The sequence below is a fragment of the Phalacrocorax carbo genome, chromosome 2, assembly GCF_963921805.1.
Source record: "Phalacrocorax carbo chromosome 2, bPhaCar2.1, whole genome shotgun sequence".
NCBI classification, from domain to species: domain Eukaryota; kingdom Metazoa; phylum Chordata; class Aves; order Suliformes; family Phalacrocoracidae; genus Phalacrocorax; species Phalacrocorax carbo.
Genome location: NC_087514.1, coordinates 27,261,553 through 27,285,491, shown reverse-complemented (window position 1 = coordinate 27,285,491; position 23,939 = coordinate 27,261,553). Strand labels below are relative to the sequence as shown.

The 23,939-nt window shown below is 39.7% G+C and overlaps 1 protein-coding gene across 5 annotated transcripts in view; it reads right to left on the bottom strand.

The window, feature by feature from the left end:
• The window catches only part of TRIQK (triple QxxK/R motif containing), a 63,398-nt gene that overhangs the window by 30,551 nt on the left and 8,908 nt on the right, over positions 1-23,939 (bottom strand). Inside the window, exons 2-5 of one of the 5 annotated variants that reach the window (XM_064442423.1) lie at positions 17,983-18,096; positions 17,427-17,577; positions 16,826-16,974; positions 14,470-14,550 (exon numbers count right to left, since the gene is read on the bottom strand). In XM_064442423.1, the coding sequence (XP_064298493.1) occupies positions 14,470-14,530 (61 nt within the window). In that variant the 5' untranslated portion in view covers positions 14,531-14,550; positions 16,826-16,974; positions 17,427-17,577; positions 17,983-18,096. The remainder of the gene's footprint in view (positions 1-14,469; positions 14,551-16,825; positions 16,975-17,426; positions 17,578-17,982; positions 18,097-23,939) is intronic. The other 4 variants (XM_064442419.1, XM_064442421.1, XM_064442422.1 and 1 more) reach the window with 4 other exon arrangements.

Sequence of the window (23,939 nt, the reverse complement as noted above, 5' to 3'; positions counted from 1 at the left end):
TTTCAGTAGTTAAGTAAATATGGATGATAAGACTCATTGAGTAAGCTGTATGAAGTGCAGTAAATGAGGCAAGGGACCAATGGAAGATGACAAATGCATTTACGGTTAGGGTAATAGACGAGGACCAGATATCTTTTCCTCAGCCACGTTTTGGATATAACCTTGGACAAGACATTCATATTTTGATGCATCAAATGCGCAAGCAGTCCTAGACAAGTCTTCCTTCTTTTGGGTTAGGAAAAGTGCAGAGATTTAATGAGGTGTAACATGGAAAAGAATGAGGTAAGGCTGCTGCCGAGGGCAGCATCCCACACTACGATCAAATGGCAGCCTTAGTTGATATGTTCCTGTGATATGTTAGTGACCAAGAGTCCATATAAATACATGTGCCCTGATCACTTTCCACTCCAGGTGTTTACCCAACTATAACCCACTCTAGCCAATATATCGACCTATTCCAAGATTTACTGGGAACGAAGCTCTTTCAGTGTCCCCCATACTGGTGTGCACTTCCAAGATCCAAGTAATTTTATGCCGAAGGTTTCAGTAGTACTTTGTGCTGCACACCCATGTGTATTGCTTTCAAAATGCGCTAAGCTAGGTTAAAATAACTCTTGGGAAATGATTGATTTTACATATGCTGTTCAATAAATAAATACATAGGTGGAGAAGGAAAACTCCACCTAAATAAATCACTTCAGTCAGTGATGTATGCAGTGGAGACAGCCCGTATTACCATGCCCTTATTCCACAACCTTTGACACCTGCTGTAATCTGTTTCCAAACTCTTCCTATTTACTTACTGAAGAAAATGTTCACGGGTTCCTTGACAACCTACAAATACTATACGTTTCTCTTTTCTGCCCCCCTGGAGATGAGCTAATTGCTAGAAGTATTTGGTACTGTAGAAGTATTTTATTTTTCTATTGACGTTTTTGATGACAGGAATGCTTGAGTCACATCCTGTCCCTACCAGTGGGACATGATGCAACAGCTAGGGCCAGGGGGTGACATCGAAAAGTCCTGTCAAAGATGTGCAAGTGGGGATCCTCTGAGAAACTGCACACTTACTTACTCCTAGACTGTTAAATACTGCACTTCTACAATATACAGAACAAAAAGAGCAGCAACCCCAAAAAACAAACAGGAAAATATGATGCTGTGGAAATGTTTTGATAACTTCACCACATTGTGTTGAGAGCACAGGCACTGAAAAACAAAGGTTAATGTTATATTTGAAATGTGCCCCTTTTCCCTCATCTCTCTCCTTTCAGTCTGGACTTTCAGCATGAATTTCATATTCTCTTCAACAAAAAGGAAAAAGCCTGTGAAATTATGTTTTTGGTTCTCCTGAAATCCTGATTTTGGTGAAAATACTCAGTATTAATTTTTCTACAAGTAAAATTATAGTCAGAAAGTTATGGTAATCCTTGCGAATGCATTTCCTAGCTATAAATATCTCAGAAAGCTGCTCCACTTCACAGTGAAACTTTGTCCATATGGAACATATGACTAGGAAGGACTTGGTGAACTACTGAAATCCAGTACTCTGTTAGTGAAGGCACCCATAGCATTCAGTTTTGTTCAAAATTGATCATAGAAAATGATCAGTTGGAAAACAAGTTAGAGCTTTGGGTGTTTTTTTTTTTTTTCTTTAGCGCTACAAGTAGGACAAGTAGGTAAGAAAGTGCCTTCTAATTTCCAGCTATATTTCTTTATGGACAATTTATACAGAGTTCCAGATTGGATATATATGGACTGTTGTCTCTCCCAAGTTTACTCCAAGTTTACTCCCAAAACATTCACTGGGAGGAACCATAATTGTCTTAGATTGTGTTCAGCTGTGCTAAACAAGGTTTTTCTTGGTCATCCTAGTAGCTCTTTCAGCACCTCTTTCGATTAATATTTCTTAAACATGGATGAGCAAAGCAGTACTCGGTACTTCAAACGCACTGTCTCCGGTGCTCTATTTAATAGCTTTAATATTTCTTATCTCTACTTTAAATAAATACAAGGATAAACCACACTTTTTCATGACCATACTTTGGGTGATCATCAGAAACATGGGGACCTTTCCTCTAAGATTTCTGGCTGATGAATTGACAGCATTGGTATTGAGCTAGCTGGTCATCAAAATAAAGATACAACCCATGTTTTAAGATGCTGATGCAACCCACCCTGACATTCCCACATAGTGATGTATGAAAAGTACCATATAATTAGTTTTCTATTTCTTCATCTGCCCATGCAAAGGAGCATACTGAGCAGCACTGATAACACCGATAACCTTTTCTGTGGTAGGACTCTATGCAAATATTCCCAGGATTTTGGAAACAAATGAGAATAATGGCAGAGAATGTCAGAACAATTCAGGACTGAAGGGACCTCTGGAGGTTACCTACTCTAACCAGAAGCTGGACCAGGCTAACTTGGAAGTTAGATCACGTGGCTCAGGTCTTCGCACAATTCAGTTTCAAAAAATTTCCAGAGATGGAAATGCCACAACTTCTCTAGGCAACCTGTAGTGGTGTTTAGCCTCCTTTATCATGACACTTTTCCAAAATTATTGCTAAGTTAGCAACATGCACAGTTCTTTGACAGTATTCTGACAACAGACAAAAAAATCATGAAGAAACATAATAAGCCTTTGCAGTATCTAAATGTTATTCATTTTATCTTCACATTTACTGATTGGATTTTGCTCCCAGTTACAAGGATGAGCATCCAAAATAACTTTGCTAAATTCAGTAGTGTGATACCTGTCCCAAATGTCCACCACAGTAAAATCCAACCTTCCTACTCATGGCCTCTTGGCTGTAGGAATTGTTTCTCTCCAAACTAAAAACTACCTGAAACATAGCTGGATAAAGCAAAAAAGTTAACACTACTATGCTTTTTAATTTCTCTTTTTGCATCAGTGATAGAAATAAAATGGGGAAGACAATCCTCTGTGGACTACATTTTTTCTGCTTTTGCCACAGCCAAAATATTTTATACTCCTTCTCTAAAGAGTACGTGAAAGCACTTCCCTCTTTGTCCTTTTCATGACGATTACTCATTAGAATTTGATAGCTTTCTCTACACAAACACAACAGGTCATATTTGCTTTTTCCATTAAGCCATTTGGACAGAAACTCTTCCATGGAATATATGCTATGGGGTCTGTGGTTTTCCAAGCTGCCTATCAAGATACACTGAGCCTCCTGTGTTACAGACATGAGTCTCATTTTCTTGTAACTCTACCAATCGTTTCCATCTGGTATTGTACTTAACAGGTTGATTTTCTGAGACACTTCACACTATGAAGTATGTTACGGATTGTACCTTCAGTTCTATTTGATTTGCAATTTATTCAATGTTTCTCCCTGTGCAGTTCATTCCAGTTTGCACAGTCCCCACCTATTCCAGAAAAGACACAGTGGACTGCAGCCCATCTTTTCTAGAAAAGTATTTCTTCAGAGATAATCCCACTAGTCATTTCATTTCTAATGTTTGGTAGGCAAAATACACTCTACTATACCTGAATGTTATGGAAAGGACTATGCCAAAAACCCCCCCTGCATTCAGGTTTTGTTGTGCCTTCCACATGTATGGAAGACAACATCATTGTTCACTGCACTCGGTATAAAATATCTGTAAAAGTACATGGATTTAAACTATCGTAGTTATTATTTTTAAAGTAATTCGGCCAGTAGGAAATCAAAAGTGATTCTAAGAAGTCAGGGGAAGCCTACAGAGGAAGTGAATCCTTTTTACACTTGCTAATCTGTTCAATCTGCACGTTATACAGAATAAAGACTACTTTCTAGACTCGCTCGAGGTGTGGCTTAGCCTTGCACTATGTTCGACAACAATACTGGCTTATGGCACTTGTTGGCCTGAGTTTTGCCACCTGCAAGTTGACCTGCAGTGTGCCATCCTGCTTTTTGATACATATGAGCTCAGTTTGTGCATGCGGCCAGATGATGAAGCAGATCAGGGAATTGATTCAACTGAAAAACTGCCCAGCACATCTTCTTCTTCAGGCTGGATCAAAATGGCACGCATACAGCTGTGCCAATCCAGAGGATGGTATAGGATCCACTGTGACATGGGGACAGGAACAAGTAGAGAGAGGTAGGTGTTGCTAAAGGTCACTTTGTAATGTCAGACTGTATCCTCTGGCTATTTGGTTGCAGGTGTACTGATATATCATACAATATATTATTCAATGGTCTGCACCCTCCAATTGTTACAACAATCCCTGGCACAGTTCGTGCTCGGAGTAACCCTGTCCCAAGCAATTCCTACACTTGGCTCAAGAGTTAACATGGGCCTGGGACAATTTTCAATATGCAGTTTGCAAGCAGCCACTCTGTTTTAGGGAAAAAAGAGATCGACAGTAAGGTCAGGGTCATTCAATGCCAGTTGGCCTCTGTGCCAGAAAGCAGTACCAGGCTTGTTTAACCTACAAGTGCAGACATGAATCACCAGCCCAAACTTGGACTTTTCACCCATTAGAAGAGAAGCCTACAGAGGTGATCCTTAAACATCCCCACTCAATGCCAGCAAACCTCCTAGGAGGCCCCACCTGCATTCTACTTTAACTTAAGTCTTCTTCCAGCTCTTCAGTGTCAGTGACTGAAGGTCCCTCAGGCCTGTGATGTGAACCCGTTAGGTGCAAGCCAACTTCAAACCCAGGAGATGCACTACCATAATACACAGCACCGTGCCCAAGTTCATTAGCGAGGCGAAGAGGCAGGTCAAGATGAGCACTGTGCTCAAGAGGTTCACAGCTGAGGGATTTAACACACTAAGTTCAGACTTACAACAGCTTCAGTGAATCTGGACCACACTCTCATCAGTATGCTGTAACCTTGAGCTGAAGGGACCATGTCTAATGCTGAGATACTGTTTCACTCCATATGCTAGTTCATTATCCAGCTCCTCTCTGTTTTGACTGCCAACAAATAATGATGTTTTTCAACACTTCTCCACTAGGAACTGAATGCACAAACATCGCATCATAAATGCCACCCAACATCTGCCAGGCAGTTACCATCTTCCCATGACTATCACCTAGGCTGAACCTGAGCAAGTGATTTAATGACAAGCTGTGTCAAACCCTCTTACCTATCACACCTTAGATCACCCAAACCCCAATTCTTATGAACAAGAATGCCCACACGTGTTTGGTTAAAATACCATAGGAAAATTAATTCTAACAAAACCCCCATGCATACTAAAATTACTGTTACTTTGTTAATGAAAAATCAAATATCAGAATCGAGGACATCATTACTAATCTTTCCTAGAGCACCAATGCAGATATGGTGATAATGATTAGATATTCACAGAAAACAAACTAAGGAAAAGGCAGGCTTTTCCCACCTTTCCTGTTTAACAGGCAGTCACAACTCTTGAAAATATTATGATTTAATACATGAGTTATTTTAGCAAAACTCACTCGTTGGTCCCATGGTAAATAGGGTATCTCTGTAGCTGGGATGATGACGAGGACCAGATTTCAAGTAAAGTATTTCAAAGATTAAACAACATATTAGTGCTTTGCCTTATATTATCTGTAAATTTATTGACTGCAACCAGAGCATTCAATCAGGGCAGAGTATTTTATTTCCCACATTCCACTTCTCGTAGAGCTCTGCTCACTTCATGATGCTTTGCTGTACTGATCCAACTGCTTTACAAATGAAACATCTCAAAATAACTTTGAATGTGTGAATACTTTCAATAATGCTTATTTTTAATTAGCCTTTACCATGGAGTAAAAGCAAAAGCCAGTCACATGATGTTTGTGATTTCTGTAACTAATTCAAATTGAGCAACTGCCTTTTCATATTTTCATTCTAGCAGTTCAAGCTTTCTAAGATCATTCTCCCCCTGCTCTGTTACTTCATTTCCCATCCAACACTTAAAGCCTGCAAGTAATATCTAGGGCCTAGCACACAATCCCATAAATAGTTCAAGACCTCAAAAACCGCAGTGTACCCAGTTCCTAACTTTCTTCCAAAATAAGGCATAATAGACGCAAAAGCTTCCACTGAAAAAATAATTTTAATACAAACCAGTTACAGAAATCCCTGACAACGTGCAATTAATGGGCCGTGTGATAGCAATCACCAATGTGAACAAATCCATTACAAAAGCCAGATGACTCTTCTATGGTCATGCTTACCCTGAACACAGACATCTAACCTTTTTTTTAGTACCACAGCTAGGTGCAATACCTGCTGAACTACATAACGTACATGGTCACGTCCTGAAGCACAAAATACAAAAGTCCCTCCAGTTAAACCTCTTGAATTGAGCCAAGGGGACTCTATGTCTTTTCTCTTAGACCAGTGCCCCCTGCAATGCTCGCCAGACTTCTTGCTGCCTTAATTTCTGCTAGTCCAGACAGCGGAGGAGCAGCGGAGGATTAACAGACTGCCACCCTCCATTGCGGGACAATGGCTGGACAAAACTTAACTGCACCAAAAAAACAGCACTACATCTCATGGCATTTTAACTGAAGAAGTGCGGTTACAACTATGCGTTATGTCCACTTTAAACACCAGTCAAGCACATTGTGATAGATGCATGTGCACTGGGCATTTCATTCTTATGCCTTCTGTACTGCGGCCTTATAATGAAATAATAGGAAATGAGATCTGTAGTTCACTGGCCAACTCTCTTCGCATTTATATTGACATAATATTACTTACAAATATAAGCACATGCACAACAGCAGAGAATGCACATATATGAACACTGTATACATAGAAAAATTATGTCTGAGAATTTTTAGAAATGGGTGTCTAAAGTTAGATTTACAGATTCACATTGAGATATGAGCACTTTGAAGTCCACCCTTCACACATACGAGCTAAGATTTTCAAAGCCTAGTGAAAAAATTTCTAAAAATGTTAAACTGCTCTGCCTCTGAATGTAATATATACATGCTTATGTGTCTATAGTGAAATTTTTATGTATTTTGGAGAGGATGCAAAGAGGATGTTTTAGGTTGATTTTTTTTGACTGTAGAAATTAATCCACTGAAGAACGGATCAGAAGCTGAGCGTAACTACAAGCACAAATACGTACCATTGCAAGAGCCCTGTAGACACCAGATAACTTAGAGGAATTGCAAGTGCTTGAAATAACACCATGCTGAAATGCAGTTCAGCAATTGGAAACAGTGTGTCAAATTTCACTCTCATTTACACCTATAAAAAAATTCGTAGCGACTCCACTGAGTGAAATGGTGATATTGTTGATGAGATTAAAATAAGAGCAGACTATGAGCCTCCATCTGTATAGAAGTACTACACAAGTGTAGTATACGTATAGTAAAAGTAGTATAATCAAACAAGTTCAGAGAAACTCCAGGCCTTTGCCATGAAGAGGGGATGGGAGCTGAGGGTTAGATACACCACCTTCCTCCTTAGTGTCTCTGCACAGTGTGTGTACACGCTCCTGCAGCCCCCTGGCTCTGCAGCTGCCCCTCCCGTCCCTCCTCAGGCTGGGACCGCATCTGCCCAGCAAATGAAAACTAAATAATATCTGTACAAACACAAGTACATATCCAGATCTACCATCACCTTTTATGCTCTAAGCCAAGGCAATAAAATATAGCTTTACTGCTTTGGACTTTAAAATATAAGTGATCACATACTGTATGTGCTTAAAATCCATCATCAGCCTTCACCGAACATATTTAAAAACATCCCAGTCGTCACAGAATGTGGATTAAATTAGTACAGCCAGACTAGGCTTCACTTCACAGCAGTGTTTTACTCAGCTGCTCCTGCTTTAGTTTCCAAGAAGTGATGCCACTGGCACAAAACTGAAATCAAAACAGAAATCACTGACCAAAAGACCTAGTTCAATTTTTGTGACAAAGAAATTAATTCTTCATTAAAACTCCTCCCAAACAAAAGAAAAGGGACTACATGTGGTATCTGTGACTTATCACTGTCAAGTACAAAAGTCCACATAGAAAAAGGTTCCAAAACTTGCCAGCAGTCACACATAATAGCAAAAGGAGGGGGTTTTCCCTACTTCTCTTTATTACGTATTTAATAGTACATTTTTATTAGAAAAATTCAAGACAGTGAATGTAATGGTCCATACACACGCACAAAAAAAAGGGCATGCCATGCACTGGAAATGCCTATTCCTTGGGCTGTTTTTGCACTCTAAACAGTAGGTAAGGTCTCTTCCCTTTTGTCTCAACTTAGAATAGCAAGTATTTGTTTCTGTCCTTTTCCCCTCCCTACCTTTCCCCAGTAAACGGGTAACTGACATCAAATATGGGGGCGGAAAAAAAAGATGACTAATTAAAAAAATAGGTTGGAGAATTTTCATTTCGTTGACATCAGTCCTGCTACATCTTTTCTTGTCACAACGGAGAGCAATCTTCATGATGCAAATGCTGCCTTCTGGTCCCATGCCTTTTCTTAACAGACAAAAGATATAGGAACTCCTGTTTTGTGACAAATGGTGCGATTTTGAAATTTTCAGCACAAATTCAGTCCAAACATTTTTTGCTGTTGCTGCTGTTGCTGTTGTTTCAGAAATGAAATCTAAAATTTTGATGCTGATAACAAACATTTCCTGGTCCAAAACAAAACAATCACATTTCACTTCAAAGTATGTAATAAATTTCAGTTATTTCAGGCAAAGTAACACTTTTGCTTTTCTTGAGCTGAAAAGGAAGACTGTTAGTGGCCAGTTTGATTTGAGGACGTAATGGCAGTACTCAGGATAAGGAAGGCAGAGGGACATTAACTGTGTAAAAAAATAGAGGTAAACAATAATGGAAAACAGAGAAAAATCAGAGGTGGTAGAGAGTAAAGACACTACTTCTAGCGATAGGGCAAGTGGAGATAGCAATCTGCCACAAGAAAGGCTTCCCTCTGGACACAGGGAGGCAACAGGTCCAAGCTCACAACTGAGCTGGTAGCTGGAGGTGGGAACCCCAGAGACATTCTTGATGCCGCTAGTCCCCACCCATCTATCAATCCATCCATCGATCTATCGATCCATCCATCCATGCATCCATGCATCCATCCATCCATCCATCCATCCATCCATCCATCCATCCATCCATCCATCCATCCATCCATCCATCCCACCAAAGTATATTCCTTCACATTGTCAGTGCAACCATATTTGCACAAATGACTCCTGGTTTTGGAGACTGGGGCTGCCTTCCTTCATAGTCACCCAGCTGACAGCTGAGCTACTTTGTGCAGGAGGCTGGGAGGCAACAGAGCCCTGCTCTGCCCACCACGCTCATGCTGAGAGACAAGCTCTTTTCCATCTCACTGGGGCTACAGTGGGACTGTAACCCTTGGCACTAGGATCAGGTGCCTTTCTTCTGGGTGAACCTCCAGTTCCCCACACCGAGGAGTTTTAAAAAAAGGGGTGACTTTACCCACAGGGTTTTTTCTGTTAGTTTAGGTGGGCACTTCTCCCTCTCCTCCTCCGCTGCTACAGCAGGGGTCTCAGGACTTCCACCCAGTCCCCTTCACCACCCCATCATTCTGCATGTGCTATGCTGATGAGCACCACCTCCATCACCGAGCCATCGTGCTCAGCCTAGAACCCTGTGCTTTCCAAAACAAAAAGAGAATCTATTTTCATTCATAACTTTTACTCCTTCCCGGGGGAGCTTTGTTTACTCCAGAGATTCCCTGAGCTATGCCTATATAAGCTCCAGCCCCTAAAGGATCAAGCCGCCAAGTCAGAAGATACAGAGCAGACAATAAGCAGACCTTTGAGTCTACAAATTGGAGGTTGAATGATTGGCAAACAACCTCTCCTCATGAAAAATTATGCTACAGCAACACAATAGTAATGGGAGCCAAAAGTATGTCTATTCCTGATTTGTAGACCAGGTTTTAGTTATGCTATAATCCTCTCAGTATGCCTGCTTAGGATCCCGCAATCACACGAGTCATGAACACTACCCACAAATCCTTCGGCTTCCATACCGAGCAAGCAACACACCAGATGAAGAAGGATGGAAAATATACATGTGGAATTGTTCCGGGAACTTAAAGCACACATAACAGTAAACAAAGCAAATATGGTGCAAAACCTGTTGCTATTTTCACAGCATTTGCAGAGCAAAGCTGCATAAATGCAGAAAGATGCATACTGCCTCACACCTTTCTTCTGATCCCAGCAAATTAAGCACAGCAGCACAAACAGCAGCAGTGAGAAGGAAATGCTATGCAGAAGAGCTGCCCCATTTGCTCTTGCACTGCAGGTACATGTTTGGGTATGTGAGAGAGCTGAATAATGAGTGTTAAAATTACTTTTCCTCATGCCTCCTCCAGAGCCTTGGCTGCTCACAGGGAAATGAAAGGGGAGAGATTCCCTCGGCGCCATCCTCCCTCCTCCAGCCACAGTCTAAGCCTGAAAAGGTTGCTGCTGTTGTTCCCTGTCCCACTTGGGGACAGTCTTCATGAAGCCCTCGCCAGTTTGGTCTGATAACTAAAAGGCTGCCTCTGCTCCCCACAGAAAATACAGTGCTGTTGTTGGACATCAATGCACTTGCTGAACGACAGGCACTACAGATAAATTTTGGCTGATGGCAGGAGAGATGGCTGAAAGCCAGCTGACAGAGAAGAGCAGTATCAATCTCTATGCCGGGGGAATCCTCTGAAAATGCTACTGAAGCAAACAGCAACCATTAACAGCATAGTGGCAAACAAGACACGAGCAACCCTGATCTCACGGAGGAGAGAAAAAGGCAAATGATTGAACTAAAGTGATCAACATGAACTCAAACCATGGCACAGGGCAAACATGTGGTGTGCCGTATGGAAACTCAGAACAAACCAGAAAGCTTAGAACAAAATGAAATTAAAAATCTGCTTTTATTTCAAATTACTCCACTAAACATCTAACTGAAAACTGAGCTGAAGTTGACGACTCTGTGACATGTTGCTCCTTGAATACTGACATTTTCTATCAAAAAAAAAAAGGTATTAAAAACACTTCAGTCTGGTTACCTTCTATCCAGTGAGGCTAGAAAACATTAAATTGTGAGATAAAAAATAATGCCACACCATTAGTCAGCAAGAGATAACTGTTCAGCCAGCATCCATGATAATATTTTCAAGAATACAAAGATGCTGAATGCCTGGGAAGGAAGGATGGCACTCACTCCAAGCACGGATTTAGAACTTTTAACGGGTTTGATTAATTTTTTTAAGACAGGCCCCATGCAGCCTCCCTTTGCCCACTGTTTCTAGATATAACCTACCTGGGAAAGGGTGATCAAACATCCATCTCCAAAACAGATGAGGCTTCCGCCTCTGTTCTACAAACAAGAATGACCCTCCCATAAGCTACACAGTCCTGGAGCATGACAGTGTTCCGTACTCTGGGAGGCCTTCTACTGAACAGCCTCGCACTAAAGCACCCCTGCAAAAGCACCTACCTAAGCTGCCAAATCTAGGGCTTATTTGATGAATGGATTTTAAGAAAAAAAAATTTGAATTCTTCCTGTATAATTTCTAATAACTATCTGAATTAAATCAGATCATGAAGAGTTAGATCAAGAGGCATTAAAATTCATGATCTGGAGCATCACTCCTATGAGGAAAGGTTGAGAGACCTGGGACTGTTTACCCAGGAGGAGGCTCAGGGGAGACCTCAGCAATGTAAATAAATACTTGAAGGGAGGGTGCAAAGAGGACAGAGCCAGGCTTTTCTCAATGGAGCCCAGTGACAGGACCAGAGGCAATGGGCACAAGCTGAAACATGTAAGGAAAACATTTTTTACTCTGACGGTGGTCAAACACAGCACAGATTGTCCAGAGGGGTTGTGGAGTTCCCCTATTGGAGATATTCAAAAGCAATATGGACACTGTCCTGGGCAATTGGCTGTAGGTGGCCCTGCCTGAGCTAGGGGGTTGGACCAGATGACCTCCAGAGGTGCTGCCAACCTCAACCATCCTGTGATTCTGTGATAAACACTTGAATTATCATCACTTATGCAAAACTATATAAAAAGAAAAAAAACCCAAGAAGCAATGGCAAAAAATTGAAATATTTCCATATTTATTATGGCAAGAAAAGTTCTTCATTGGACAATATTTGTCAATAATACACCTATTTGTCCTATAATACACCTAAAGGCATAATGAGACTAGAGAGATAGCTCCACCAAAGCTCAGCTACCAGGCCTAAAGCTAGCCCAAAATGATTATACATAAAACTCAAACATGCCCACAACATTACAGAATAAAACCATACCCATAAATTTTCAACTCCCCCCTCTCATGTTCATTAAGTTCACTGGTGAGATCAGAGAACTTATTTTCATTGGCTATATCAGTGAATGACCAGAGTGGGAGCTGAAACAACCATCATCAGAGCAAAAGGCAGGCTGTGGACGGTCTGTTTTAGTTCTTGCTCTCTGTCCCCTAAGGAATACTACAATCACAGAAACACCTCCTAGGTTATATAGTTTATTTGCCTGCTGGTGTGAGATTCTTCCCTACGATAATTTTTAACACTTGCTTTTGCCAAGGTAAAAGCAATGTGTCGCATCTAAGGAAAATGAGCTTATTATGAGCCCCCTCAGACACTGTATTTTGTGGTACCTAATGGATCACAGTGCTCCATCATATACAGCGAAGGTGCCAAAGTCTTCAGACAACTGGCTAGCCCGAAACCGGAGAGTCAATTGCATAACAGGACCCCCCGACTGCTGGGCCCCAATACAAATACTCTCACCCCCTTGCTACAGCACAGTGTCCTCTCCACTGCTTAAGGCACAGCTGATCAGTCCTGGCATCTCACGGGTGCAAGATGTGCAACTGCAGTGCCACGCAGTAGTAACGTGCAAGAAACAGCCCAGCCTGTGAAAAAGCGGGAGGTAATTTTGTGAGTCTGATACTTAGATGCAGCTTTTCGGTCCCTTGGTGCTCCCGCAGCCCAGCCTGCTCTCCAGGGATCCCACTGGACCTCACCAGTCTCTCTCACCCTGCAGACGACTTCCAAAAACAACTCCAAATGTGAACACCTGAAGGTGTTCACAAAAGGAATACAAGCAACCCTACAGGAGGTGTCTGAAAAAGAAGTGACTGCGATGAAAAACATGCAGACAAAATGCTGATGCAATCGTCTTCTCTCCGAACACCCAGTTACACGGGATGAGTTGTCCCGAAGATGAGCTGCAGGGCTTTCACTTCTCACCAAACCCATTTGGGTGAAATATTTGTGGTGTCATCGTCTGCCGGGTAATAGTTTCCTTGCAAGGTTTTATACATGAAACCTAAATCACACTAAAGTGAAGAGCCCATCTATTTAAACATTCTTCCAGCATATCTGCTTCCCATCTGTAAAGGTACTTGGAATTTTTCAGCCATGTTTCTAACTGTCTCAGAGAATGAACCAAGTCAGCCACACAAACTGCCCAAGACTAGGAAATATAGAGCATTCCACAGCTATCTAAAACAAATAAAATATGAAATAGTCCCTTACTTTCAACTTTAAATGCAGAAAAAACATTAAAATTTATATTAAAATAATAAGGCAGCACTAAAAAAATCAAGACATCATGAAAATAAGATTGTTCACATACACCTAGCTCTTTCACCATGAGAATGTACATTATAAGCAGCCTTTTTTTCCCAGACACTTGCTGTTCTTCTGCATATTTAAACACAGATGTGGGTGCTTAGCAACTGTAAAACAAAGTCATTTACTTAAATAACTCAGTACAGATTAAGGTACTTCATTTTACATATTTACTTTTAAAATATTGTGCCTGGTTTATAATATTATTTAACACCTATAGAGGCAGAATCCTCATATATGGATTCCAAAAATAAGTCATTTACCTTTACGTTTAAGCAAAGAAACAGGGATTTGAGTCTGCTACGTAGGTATCTGTGTGGGCATACTTGTGGGCATTCGTATGTGTGCATGTATGTACTTCATATACAAGCTACCTACAAATAGAATGGGTAAGACCAGAAAAAGACCTAGGAAAATAAAAGATTTACATGTTAAAAGTATTCCATTAGTGTAAGAATAAATGCAGCTATACAATGTTATGTTCTGCACCATTCCGTGTATCGGAAGTTGTTATGAAGCAGGAAGAGTATTTTGTTTAAAATGCCCATATTTTAAACTGGAGACAAACAGGAAAATTAGGAAAGTTCCAACAGTTCAGAAACTTTGTGGAGTCACTGCACTGCAGTATTTCACTAGTATTTCCAAATACAGAACATGGACTTTTTCAAGTTACCCGAAACACTGTTTTGCTAAATGAATAAGTCAACAGCATATAAAAAATGCTTCCCTGGAGTGTGCATTATTTTGCAGCAGTCACAAGAAAAACAAAGTTTTTGAAGAGGAATAATACATTTTATTCATTTTGTTACACTAACTGGTCTGGCCAAAAATAACAGAGATTTTTAATTTTTTTTTTTAAGCACACAAACTTTTGGTCAGATCTCTTACCTATTTGTTTCCTGTACTGGTCGACAGGAGTCCTTGCTGTAGAAGCATCTTTTCTACCCATCGTTTTCAATCCAAAAATCACTGTCAGTATCAGAAAAAAAAAAAAAAAAGGCATTATTCCTAAATAGGTTACTAAGGAATTCAATGACTTGCAACATCAGAAAAAAAAACGTAACAAGCAACATTTACATGATTATACACAAAGACATGAGCCTTCCCAGAGTACAATGAGATACTGGAGTTAATCATCACTATTCTGAAGACTATTAGACAAATTCTAAACATACCTATTTTCCCATTGCATGGGTTATTAACATTACATAATGCCTGTTAGTTTGAATTAAAAAAAAAGAAAAAAAAAAAGATTTAAACTGATTGCACTGTAATTCAGCATTTGGTACCATTGAATTACATTCCTATATAATTTTTTTCTTTAGTAAACCAGGGAGTGAATGCAGTATTGTGAGCTGCTTCTATTGATGGCAAACACATTTACACCATGCCTGGGACTCTGAGGCAGGAGTAGGCATGTGTGCATCCACGGGTGTAACTGCTCAGGAAACCCACCTGCAGACGCAGCCCTCCAGCCACCCTGAGCAAAAGAGAGGAAGAGATACCTGAAACACAGCAACCTCACACTCTCCTACCTTCCCATCATGGGCTCTAGAGATCTGCGAATGAACAGAAAGTGAAGAATAAAGGTGAGAGCTGGGGCTGTGCCCTTTTAACACCTCTCAGCCAAAGTACTGAAAGTTTAAATCACCTTCAATGCATTTAGGTAACAACCACCCTGACTCTTGAACGGGCTTCTCACATTGCACAGCACAAGCAGGTGACACTAGGACTGCACGGGGAACTGCACTATCATTCATCCAGTGATACTCTTTTTGGTACTTTGGTGCTCCCACACCATCCCTGTAACTGAATAGCATCACCTGAGTAGTGTTCTAGCAAACCCCTGATATACCCGTTCAACGTGCAAAACCTTACGGTCTCTTATTCATTCCCTCACAGGGCTGCCACTCAAAAGATACAGTAAGATTCAACAAACATGCTCATTTCACCTCTTTTTCCATAGTCAAAAAATACCTGGCTTTTATGGTCACGTTTGTGCTCAAAACACTAGTTTTCAACTATTTTGGCTGGGCTGAAGACATCACCCATCACAGCAACGATAAGCCCCACTGTTTGACCATCTTTATGACACAAGCGTCCCAACAGCAACCCCTGTGCTCACAAGAGGACTGACATTTTCCAGAAGCGTCAGATTTACTGTTCGAGCGCAGAAGACAGACAACAGCCAACACTTGCCTTTTCCCAACCGGCCTCAGCGAGCACAGTGCCAAGGGCAAACTTTGGCTGAACTGCCCTGGGTAGCCACAAACCGTCTGCAGATTGAGCACATATGGCCTTGTGAGTATCTGCAAGTTTTATTTTTCTGTTAGGCATAACCAGCTGCGCTACAGCAAGACGAGCTTCCCTGGGCTCTGCCAAGGCATGCTGTCTGGGAAACGCAGCCCTCAAAGGCACTGCAATGCCAAACCATGGGCCAAACAGCATGCCAAGGCACTGCTGAATGGACTACCGCCAGCATCACAACCTTAAACGTCCACCATTATTTCCTTTATAGCTTCAAACAAGGTCTAAAGTATAGCTGCAGGGATGATTCCACCAGTTATTTGTGCATTTTAAAACCACAGTTTCTTCTTTTGCATTTAGCTGTTCTATAAGAGTTATTGGCATTTAATGTCAAATGACAAATCCAGAACAAGAGACAGAACCAGGCTCCTGAATCTAAAGTGTGGAACACAGAGTATAAAATGAACTTTGGTGCTCAAAAATCAGCAACCTTTTTTAAAGGAATTCAGGAATAATAACGAGGTATAAAAGACTGCCATTATTTTTTAATCCGAACTGAAAACTCAATTATAGTGTTCTAATGTTTCCATACATTACTTTGGTTTAATTCAGAGAATACTCCCATTTCATGTAAAACACATAAGCAGTGAACTGTAATCCACTGGGTTTTTTTTTCCCCTCTATTATGTTTCCCAGCTATTCTCTCAACCGAGTTGTATTTCTCACATAATGTTCACATCAGAATAATGAGAGTGGAAAATAAAAGTACCATTTGAACTTTCAGCTAGTTGAGGAGATGATAACAGATACATTTTACACTGCAAAACTAGTTCTTGGCTTTTTTATGCCATTGTTAGAGACTATTTTGACTCGCCTTTTGCAATTTCAATAGCCTACTAATGTTTTGTAACAAAACATCAGCTGTGAAAAATGTCTGCAGTTTTAGCAGTGCCAATAAAACAAACGAAGAAAATGCAGGCAAAAATTATTTCCCGACCTAATACGAGGCACAGAGATGCTCACGTTTGCCCATGTGGCTCAGTGTCACCGACTCCTGCATCTAGAACCTTGACTCCTCTTTGTTCTTCAAAGGGATGCAGTAATCATCATTCATTTCCACTGCTTTGATGGTTAGATAGCAAACGCCTGAGAAACCCATGGAGACATTAGCACATACAGCCGCAACGTCTAATAAGGCAGCTATTTGCATAAAAGATCAGCCACAATTTAGAATGTGTTGTGATAGATGTGGAAAGGGAATAACAGATCTATATTAGCATGTACAAAACCAAGATTGTTTTCACAATTTAATTCCTTGGGGACTGTGGCTCATCACCTTCTTTTGTAAAGAATCCTGCATTCCCTGAGGAAGCAACTTGCCACGAGCCAGAGTTAAACTAAAATATGGATTAATAACAGATAATATTTATTATTTATGAACCTTGCTGTAGGAGTGGTTTCCAACGTAACTTTCTGATCAGATTTCCATAAAGGAAAAGCCTGGAACATTTATGAGTCACGAAACAATTTGAAAAGTGTTTTCTCCCCATTTAAAATAGCAGTGGTCATCCTACAATACTTGGTTGTCTTAACTTAACTGTAAATGGAATTTGCACAGAGCTGTCTCTGGCCGTGCCTCTGCCTCCGACGTCAGCAAGTGGAGGATCTGGCCTTTCCTCTGTTTCCTTGCCAAAGGGAAGGGATAGGCAGCGCGCGGCGCTGCGTGCACCCCAAGCAGCCTTCAGGTCCCTGGAATTTTAATAAGTACATAACCATTTGAAAAACACGTAATGAATTTTGTCACTACTCTTTTTACAGGCTACTAAAAATAGGTCAAGAGTAATTCCAGATCATTTGAAGGCAACATGAACCCTCCTCGACTTTCAAGCTTTTACAAAAGATGGTTTTAAGAAAATGAAGCGAGGCCCAATGGAATGATTTTTTGTGTATTGCTATTTCAGAGATACTACAAGGTCAAAAGACATCTTTGTTTTTGTGGTTCCCTTCACTGGTTTTCACCCTCTTTCTCTTCCCCTCTAGTAATTCCCCTTTGAAGGCTTACACCCTCAGAAAAACACGACTTTTCTTTTCCTCCTCTTTTATTCATAAGCAGTGACTGATAATTAATGCACACAATAAATTGCTTATTATCACCTCCAACTGTCAATAGCATATTGTGAGATAAAACCCAGTTCTGAAGGTCCATTCAGGGTCTGACCACAGAAGCGTTTACATCCCAATTCTCTATTCTTGATGCATACGCAGCCTCTATCAACCAGAAAAAAAAAATTTAAAGCAATTACTTTAATGAAACAGAAACATACCGTGAATGACTTTAGAAATACTAATAAAAAAGTAAGTATGGGGACTATATAGCACAGAGGTTGCACTTTGTGCATTTATGGCGCAATACAAATGATTAATAACAGTGATAAGGCCTAAAATGTGAACGAGTGAACACTCAAAGATCTATGTATGTGCATGGGTACAAACCTTCTTAGCAGTGATGTTTGATAGTATGTTTGTATTCTTCAGTCATAAGGTGCCAAAATATTAATAGAGGGCACATTAAAGAAATAAAAATAGTCAATTAAATGACCAGTTTTGTAGCTGAAATATAGCTAGTCAGGTGAGAGTAAAGCAAGTAAAACTTCAGGATAGAAAAGAAACACTACAGAATGTAGAAGTACCAGGCCAAGTCTTCAGCTGTTAATTGAAAATGCCGGTGAATGCACAGTGAATATCTGCATACATGCACAAGTACCTTATCTTTAATTGCACATGGACACCTAACTTAAATCCTTCTTTTTTGTTGTTGCTGGATGCAATGCAGGTTGATAATTTGAACTCATAACCCAAATCATATGATTCAAAGCGAAAGAATTGGTTTTTTACCAGTCAATTCCATAGCTCATAGTTTAATAAATAATGGATATCAAAACCCTTACAAGTTACAGGACAGCAAAAATAGCCTTTTATCTTCCTCAGGTAAAATCCAAGGAGCACATCAGATCCTCTGCGAACATCAAGTTATTCCAAAGAACTGGTATCACTGAACTTGAAGTGCGAAGGTGTCTGCATGCAGCTTGGTTATTTTAATTGGCTTTTTTTGGTGTAACGCTGAAGTACAGTAACTAAGATCTGTCTGTACAGCAGTGGAGGAAATGCAGTGAAACACAATTACCAAAATTATAAGAATAATGTAGCTGAGTATTTTAACCATGCTTTAACCGAGAGAAATAATTAAAAAACCTTTACTACTACTACTACTACTTTAAAAAAGTTACAAACAAACCAAAAAATTTGAAAAAAAAAAGGTTTATGTTCTACTCATAAGTCTTACAGTAGTCTTCACCATTTCTCTGGAAAGTCTCTCTCAATGGATGTGACTATTATTTCAAAGGAAAGAGTATGTGCCCATGGTGCTTCTTGCAGAACCTAGCTCTACTTTCTTTGGTGATTTATTTAATTTTCCTTTAATAGAAGGTATTTAACATTTCTTCAATTAAGTTAACCTTGAAAGCAGCAGAGGTGATTTAAATTCAGTTAAATTTGGGAAAACTAATCAAAACAACAGGATCCATAACTCCAGTTGAAACAAATATTACTAAAATAATCTTAACTTTCTACACAAGGACAACAAGCACTGTAACATATCGAAGGACAATAAACACTGTAACATATCACACAATTAAAACCATCCAGGAATTGTACCTTTTATTCTGATATATGTATCAGGCTGTGTCATAGTTCACAAAACGCACATTGTTACTTCCAGCAAGTGCCCTTTGCACTCTAAGGAAAGGAGCTGCTCTGTTGTTTATTAGTTATACAGTGCCTACAAACACCATGAAATTAGCTCTAAATTTATTTAACAAAAGTAGTACACAGGTAATAGTCCATATGAATACTCAGCACGTTCTCCTTGACGTTTCAAAATCCTGAGGCAATATACTACAAAAAATGAATTTCATCAACAATCCAGATTAGTTCCACCTGATTTCAGGAAGGTGAGACACCCAAGTTACGCAGGAGGCCACCTCCGCGCCCTTTACAGTGAATGAAGAAAGAGGTGCAATGGTAAGGAATCCAAATCGCCTCTGGTAATCTTGCTTTCTTGCCATGCTCCTAAATCTCCCCTAAGTACCTAAAATGTGGTGGGACTATTTAGGACCAAATATTTGCGGTTGCTCCTCTAACAAAAAGTCTACTTACTTTTCCTAGATGCAAAATGCTTTTAAATATCTGAAGAGTTGAAAAGATTATTATTAAATGTATTCATGACAGCCAGGAAAAAAGTGAAAATTTCAAGGATTGCAAAACCTGACTAAGAGTTTTAAAAAAAACTTCATACTTACGTAAATTTAGTTTTTTAAACAAAAAAAAGGCTATTAAGAGTGTCAAAGGTTCCTTCCATACCCAGTAGAGTAGTTTGTCACAGCTTCTACGGGAAAAAGAATCAAAATATACTAGGCCAAAACTCACTTATAAAAACATTACTTACACAGAAGATATCTGTTCAGCAATTGGTGTTACACTTGTTATACAAACAGTATGACATCTTGCTGCAGAATATTCCTATTTGTAGCGATTCTGTGCACCTTACGTTTACTTTTCATCATTAGGATTTGTTATTTGTCTTCAGAACCAAATTCCCTACTCACTTCAGAGCCGAGTAGAGCTACACCATCTGTGAAACATATATTCACTTTAATATGAAGACAGATCTTCATCTGAACAAATTTAAAATTCCAAATGTTCAAAGATGAACTTTTTTTCATTTTTATGAATATGACGGCATTGGTGTGTCAAGAAAATATCCTTAAAGAAGTTCATGAAGGGAAAAAGCATACATGTGGTTCGCTTCTGCCTTGCCAGACAATTCAAAACGTAGTATTTCCCAGAGGAAAGAGTAATCTCTGCTAAAGGGAAAATTACACAGTAAATGACACCATATGTAGTATTTAAGAATAACATTCTTCAAAACAACAGAATCTGTTTAAACTTTTTTTTTAGGGGGGTAAGGGAGGGACTATGGTAAAATCAGAGGTAAAAAGGGTGGGAAAAGAACAGGCATCTAGACCACCGTAACGCCCAGAGGCACATCCACCAAAAGTGGGTACAGCCTCCATGGGAACAACCACAGATGCTGTACAAACACCTCCGTGATCTGAGAGTAAGCAGGGAGGGCACCGCCGCCACCGCCGCCGCCACCACCACCACCACGCCTGCACAAGATGGAAACGAAGCACGCATGCTCTGCCTTGCGTTCATCGAGTCAAGAGCAACGACAAGGAACAATTATTTGCTCTGTCTCAGTAATTGAAGCGGCAGCAGCGAACATTTTGCGGTTCAGTTAAATCCAGGCAGTTTTATTCCCTCTTTGATCCCCACCACACACCCCTTCAGCACTCATTTCCTTTGATGAAGTAGGGAATAATTTGAATAACAGGTATAAAGCTAGAAGTCATAGACCTTAAATTTCAAAATCAGCTAAGTCTGCCTAAGCACTTCACTTCTAATACAGTATGAAGTTACAATTCTTGAATTTAATAGAGCGCCACGTGGTTTCACTGAAATCTTAGTCCAAAACCTCAGAAGCTTTGTTTTGCCCTGCTAGGTGTTATAGCAGGGGAAGAGTGACTTCTTTCCCTTCCTTAAATCAGAAAATAACCCCTCTATTCTCCCCTCACTTTAGCTTTTGAAAGTGACAAAAATTCCATTTTTCCCAGATGTTACTCCTTTCCTGGGACTGCCAGAAGTCACAGCTTGCTGTAAGCCTGGGTGCTTTAATTATATACATTTGTTAATTCCTCATTTGTAGACTCTAAGCTTAGACTAATTTTTGACAGAAATTAAATTCTTATTTCTTCCTCAAGTGAGAAGAAATATTTAGGCAGTAATTATACACCCCTTTAGCATATCCATCTAAAGCTCCAGTTCACAACCATCCAGAGGACAGAAAGTCTATTTCATGATGTTTTCAATATTGCAAAATGGGATAACAACCTTCAGTGAGCATAAATCTTGTAACTCTTAAAGTTATGCACACACAAAAAATCTTGGGACAGTAAGCAATTCCATATTAATTTTTTTTTGTTTCTAATGTGCCTTTTTCCCCACTTGCATTATCTTGGGCCATTAAAAGTAAAAAAATCCGAGTTAATTATTTAAAAATTGAAATACTTTCCTTGAAATAATATATCAAAACAAGACAATTTGAAACTGCTGGAACGTTTCCTTTCCTCTCACCCTGTTTTTTTAAAAAATGCTTTTTAAAGTATGTTAGGCTAAGTTTCAGCTTAATTTTTTCCCCATTAATTCTAATACTAATATCCCATCTATTTTGATTCCATTTTCATTAAAATTTGTCTATCATTCGAGAAGAAAACCACCTCTCGGCAAATAGTCCATTCCTGTTTATCAGTCAACCTAACTGAAAACCAGAAGATAAAAGAGCCACAAATAAGCCACACGGGCACAAAGCCGGGAGGCAGACAAATGCGCCCTTCTGTTATATGTTTCACTGTAGGATAATACGATGTCCCATCACACATGACCTCAAGTCATAGTAATTGCTAAAACTGGTCACCACATTTATAGCCTAATGATCGCCTCCCTTCTTACCTTGAGCAAGCATGCAAAAGTTGAAAGCAGGCTACAAATGACAGCAGCAAATAACACTTCAGTACACGTAGACCTAATCGTAACACTTCAGCAAAACTGAATTATTAGTTCCATTACTAAACCTTGTGTTTGAAAGAACTTAAAAGGTAATCTTTCCATCCTGCGTTCAGAATTAATGTCGGTTTTCTCCTTTCTCTGAAACTACCGCAGCTCGATGAGTATTAAATAGACTGATCTATGAATGAAGAAAAATAGTTTTATGCTACTTTTGTCATCTCACATGCTATATTATGCATTCAGGAAAGCAACTCAGCTTAAAAAAAATATCTATTTTAGTCAGCAGGCAAAAGAAACATGAAGTGTTTTAATTTGGTGGTTTTGGCATTTATGTTTTCCCGTTTTTCAATAACTGATTAAAGACAGAATAACCTGTTAATCTTCCCCATAAAGATCAGAAGATAAAGCTGACACAGATTTCCTTAGCCTTAACACAATATATAATTTTTTGTACTTTTTTCTTTAAAATTGTCTGAGGCAAAAACCAGTGGAAAATACAGTAGATCTTAATGTTAACATATCAAATGTAAAGTTCAGCCCTACAACACTTAATAACAAGCCTAATAGTCAGGCTTAGCAAAGAGACCCGTAGATGTTAGCAGCAGCATTTTCAAAACCAAGTCCTACTCTATTGGTTTTGAAGGATTAGGCCATAATTAGGTGAAGAGTTTAACACGGCTTAAATAACATCAGCTCAGTAGTTTCCAAAGTAGTTCAAAACAATAGGACAAGCACACTCTCTGCAGATTATACCTAAACTGCTCAAGTCTTGGCTCTCCTGAAGCCTACCCAGAGATCCCATCAAAGGCAATGATTTTTAAGACAAAGTAATAGTGTATATATCATCTCTTGAGGAGCTTTATGTTCTATCTGGGCAAAAAGGGAATATAAGATCATTGACATCTATCAAAAAACTGAATCTTGAACAAAAATGGAATTAAAGGAATGGATCAAAATGAGGCTAAAACCTTTATATGTGCCAAATGAAGAAATAAGCTTTGATAGCCATCAGAAGACATGGTAAACAGTTTACTTGCCTCATTTTAAGGCAGAGCAGACAAGTGTGGAGTGCAGCTGGGAAGGCAGCAAAAAGAAAAAGAGTCAACCAGTAGAGAAGTATCGGCTGAAATAGCAGAAAGTCATGTGAATGTCTCAAGGTCCTGAGGCAACCATTTGCACAAATGTCTGCTTGGGCTTTTTTCACAGCTTTCCCCATAAGCCACAGGATGGGAGAAGACTGTGTCCCCATCTACTCCCACTGCGCCTGAACAGCGTCTGTGCATCGCAAGGAAGAAATTTTGCTGCAGGGTTCATTGTCCAGGAGAACAACAAAGGAAAGGACGACACCAAGACTAATACATTGGAAAAAAACACTCCTTTGCATGTTTCAAGTCACACAGTACACATGAAGTTATATTTGCTGTAAA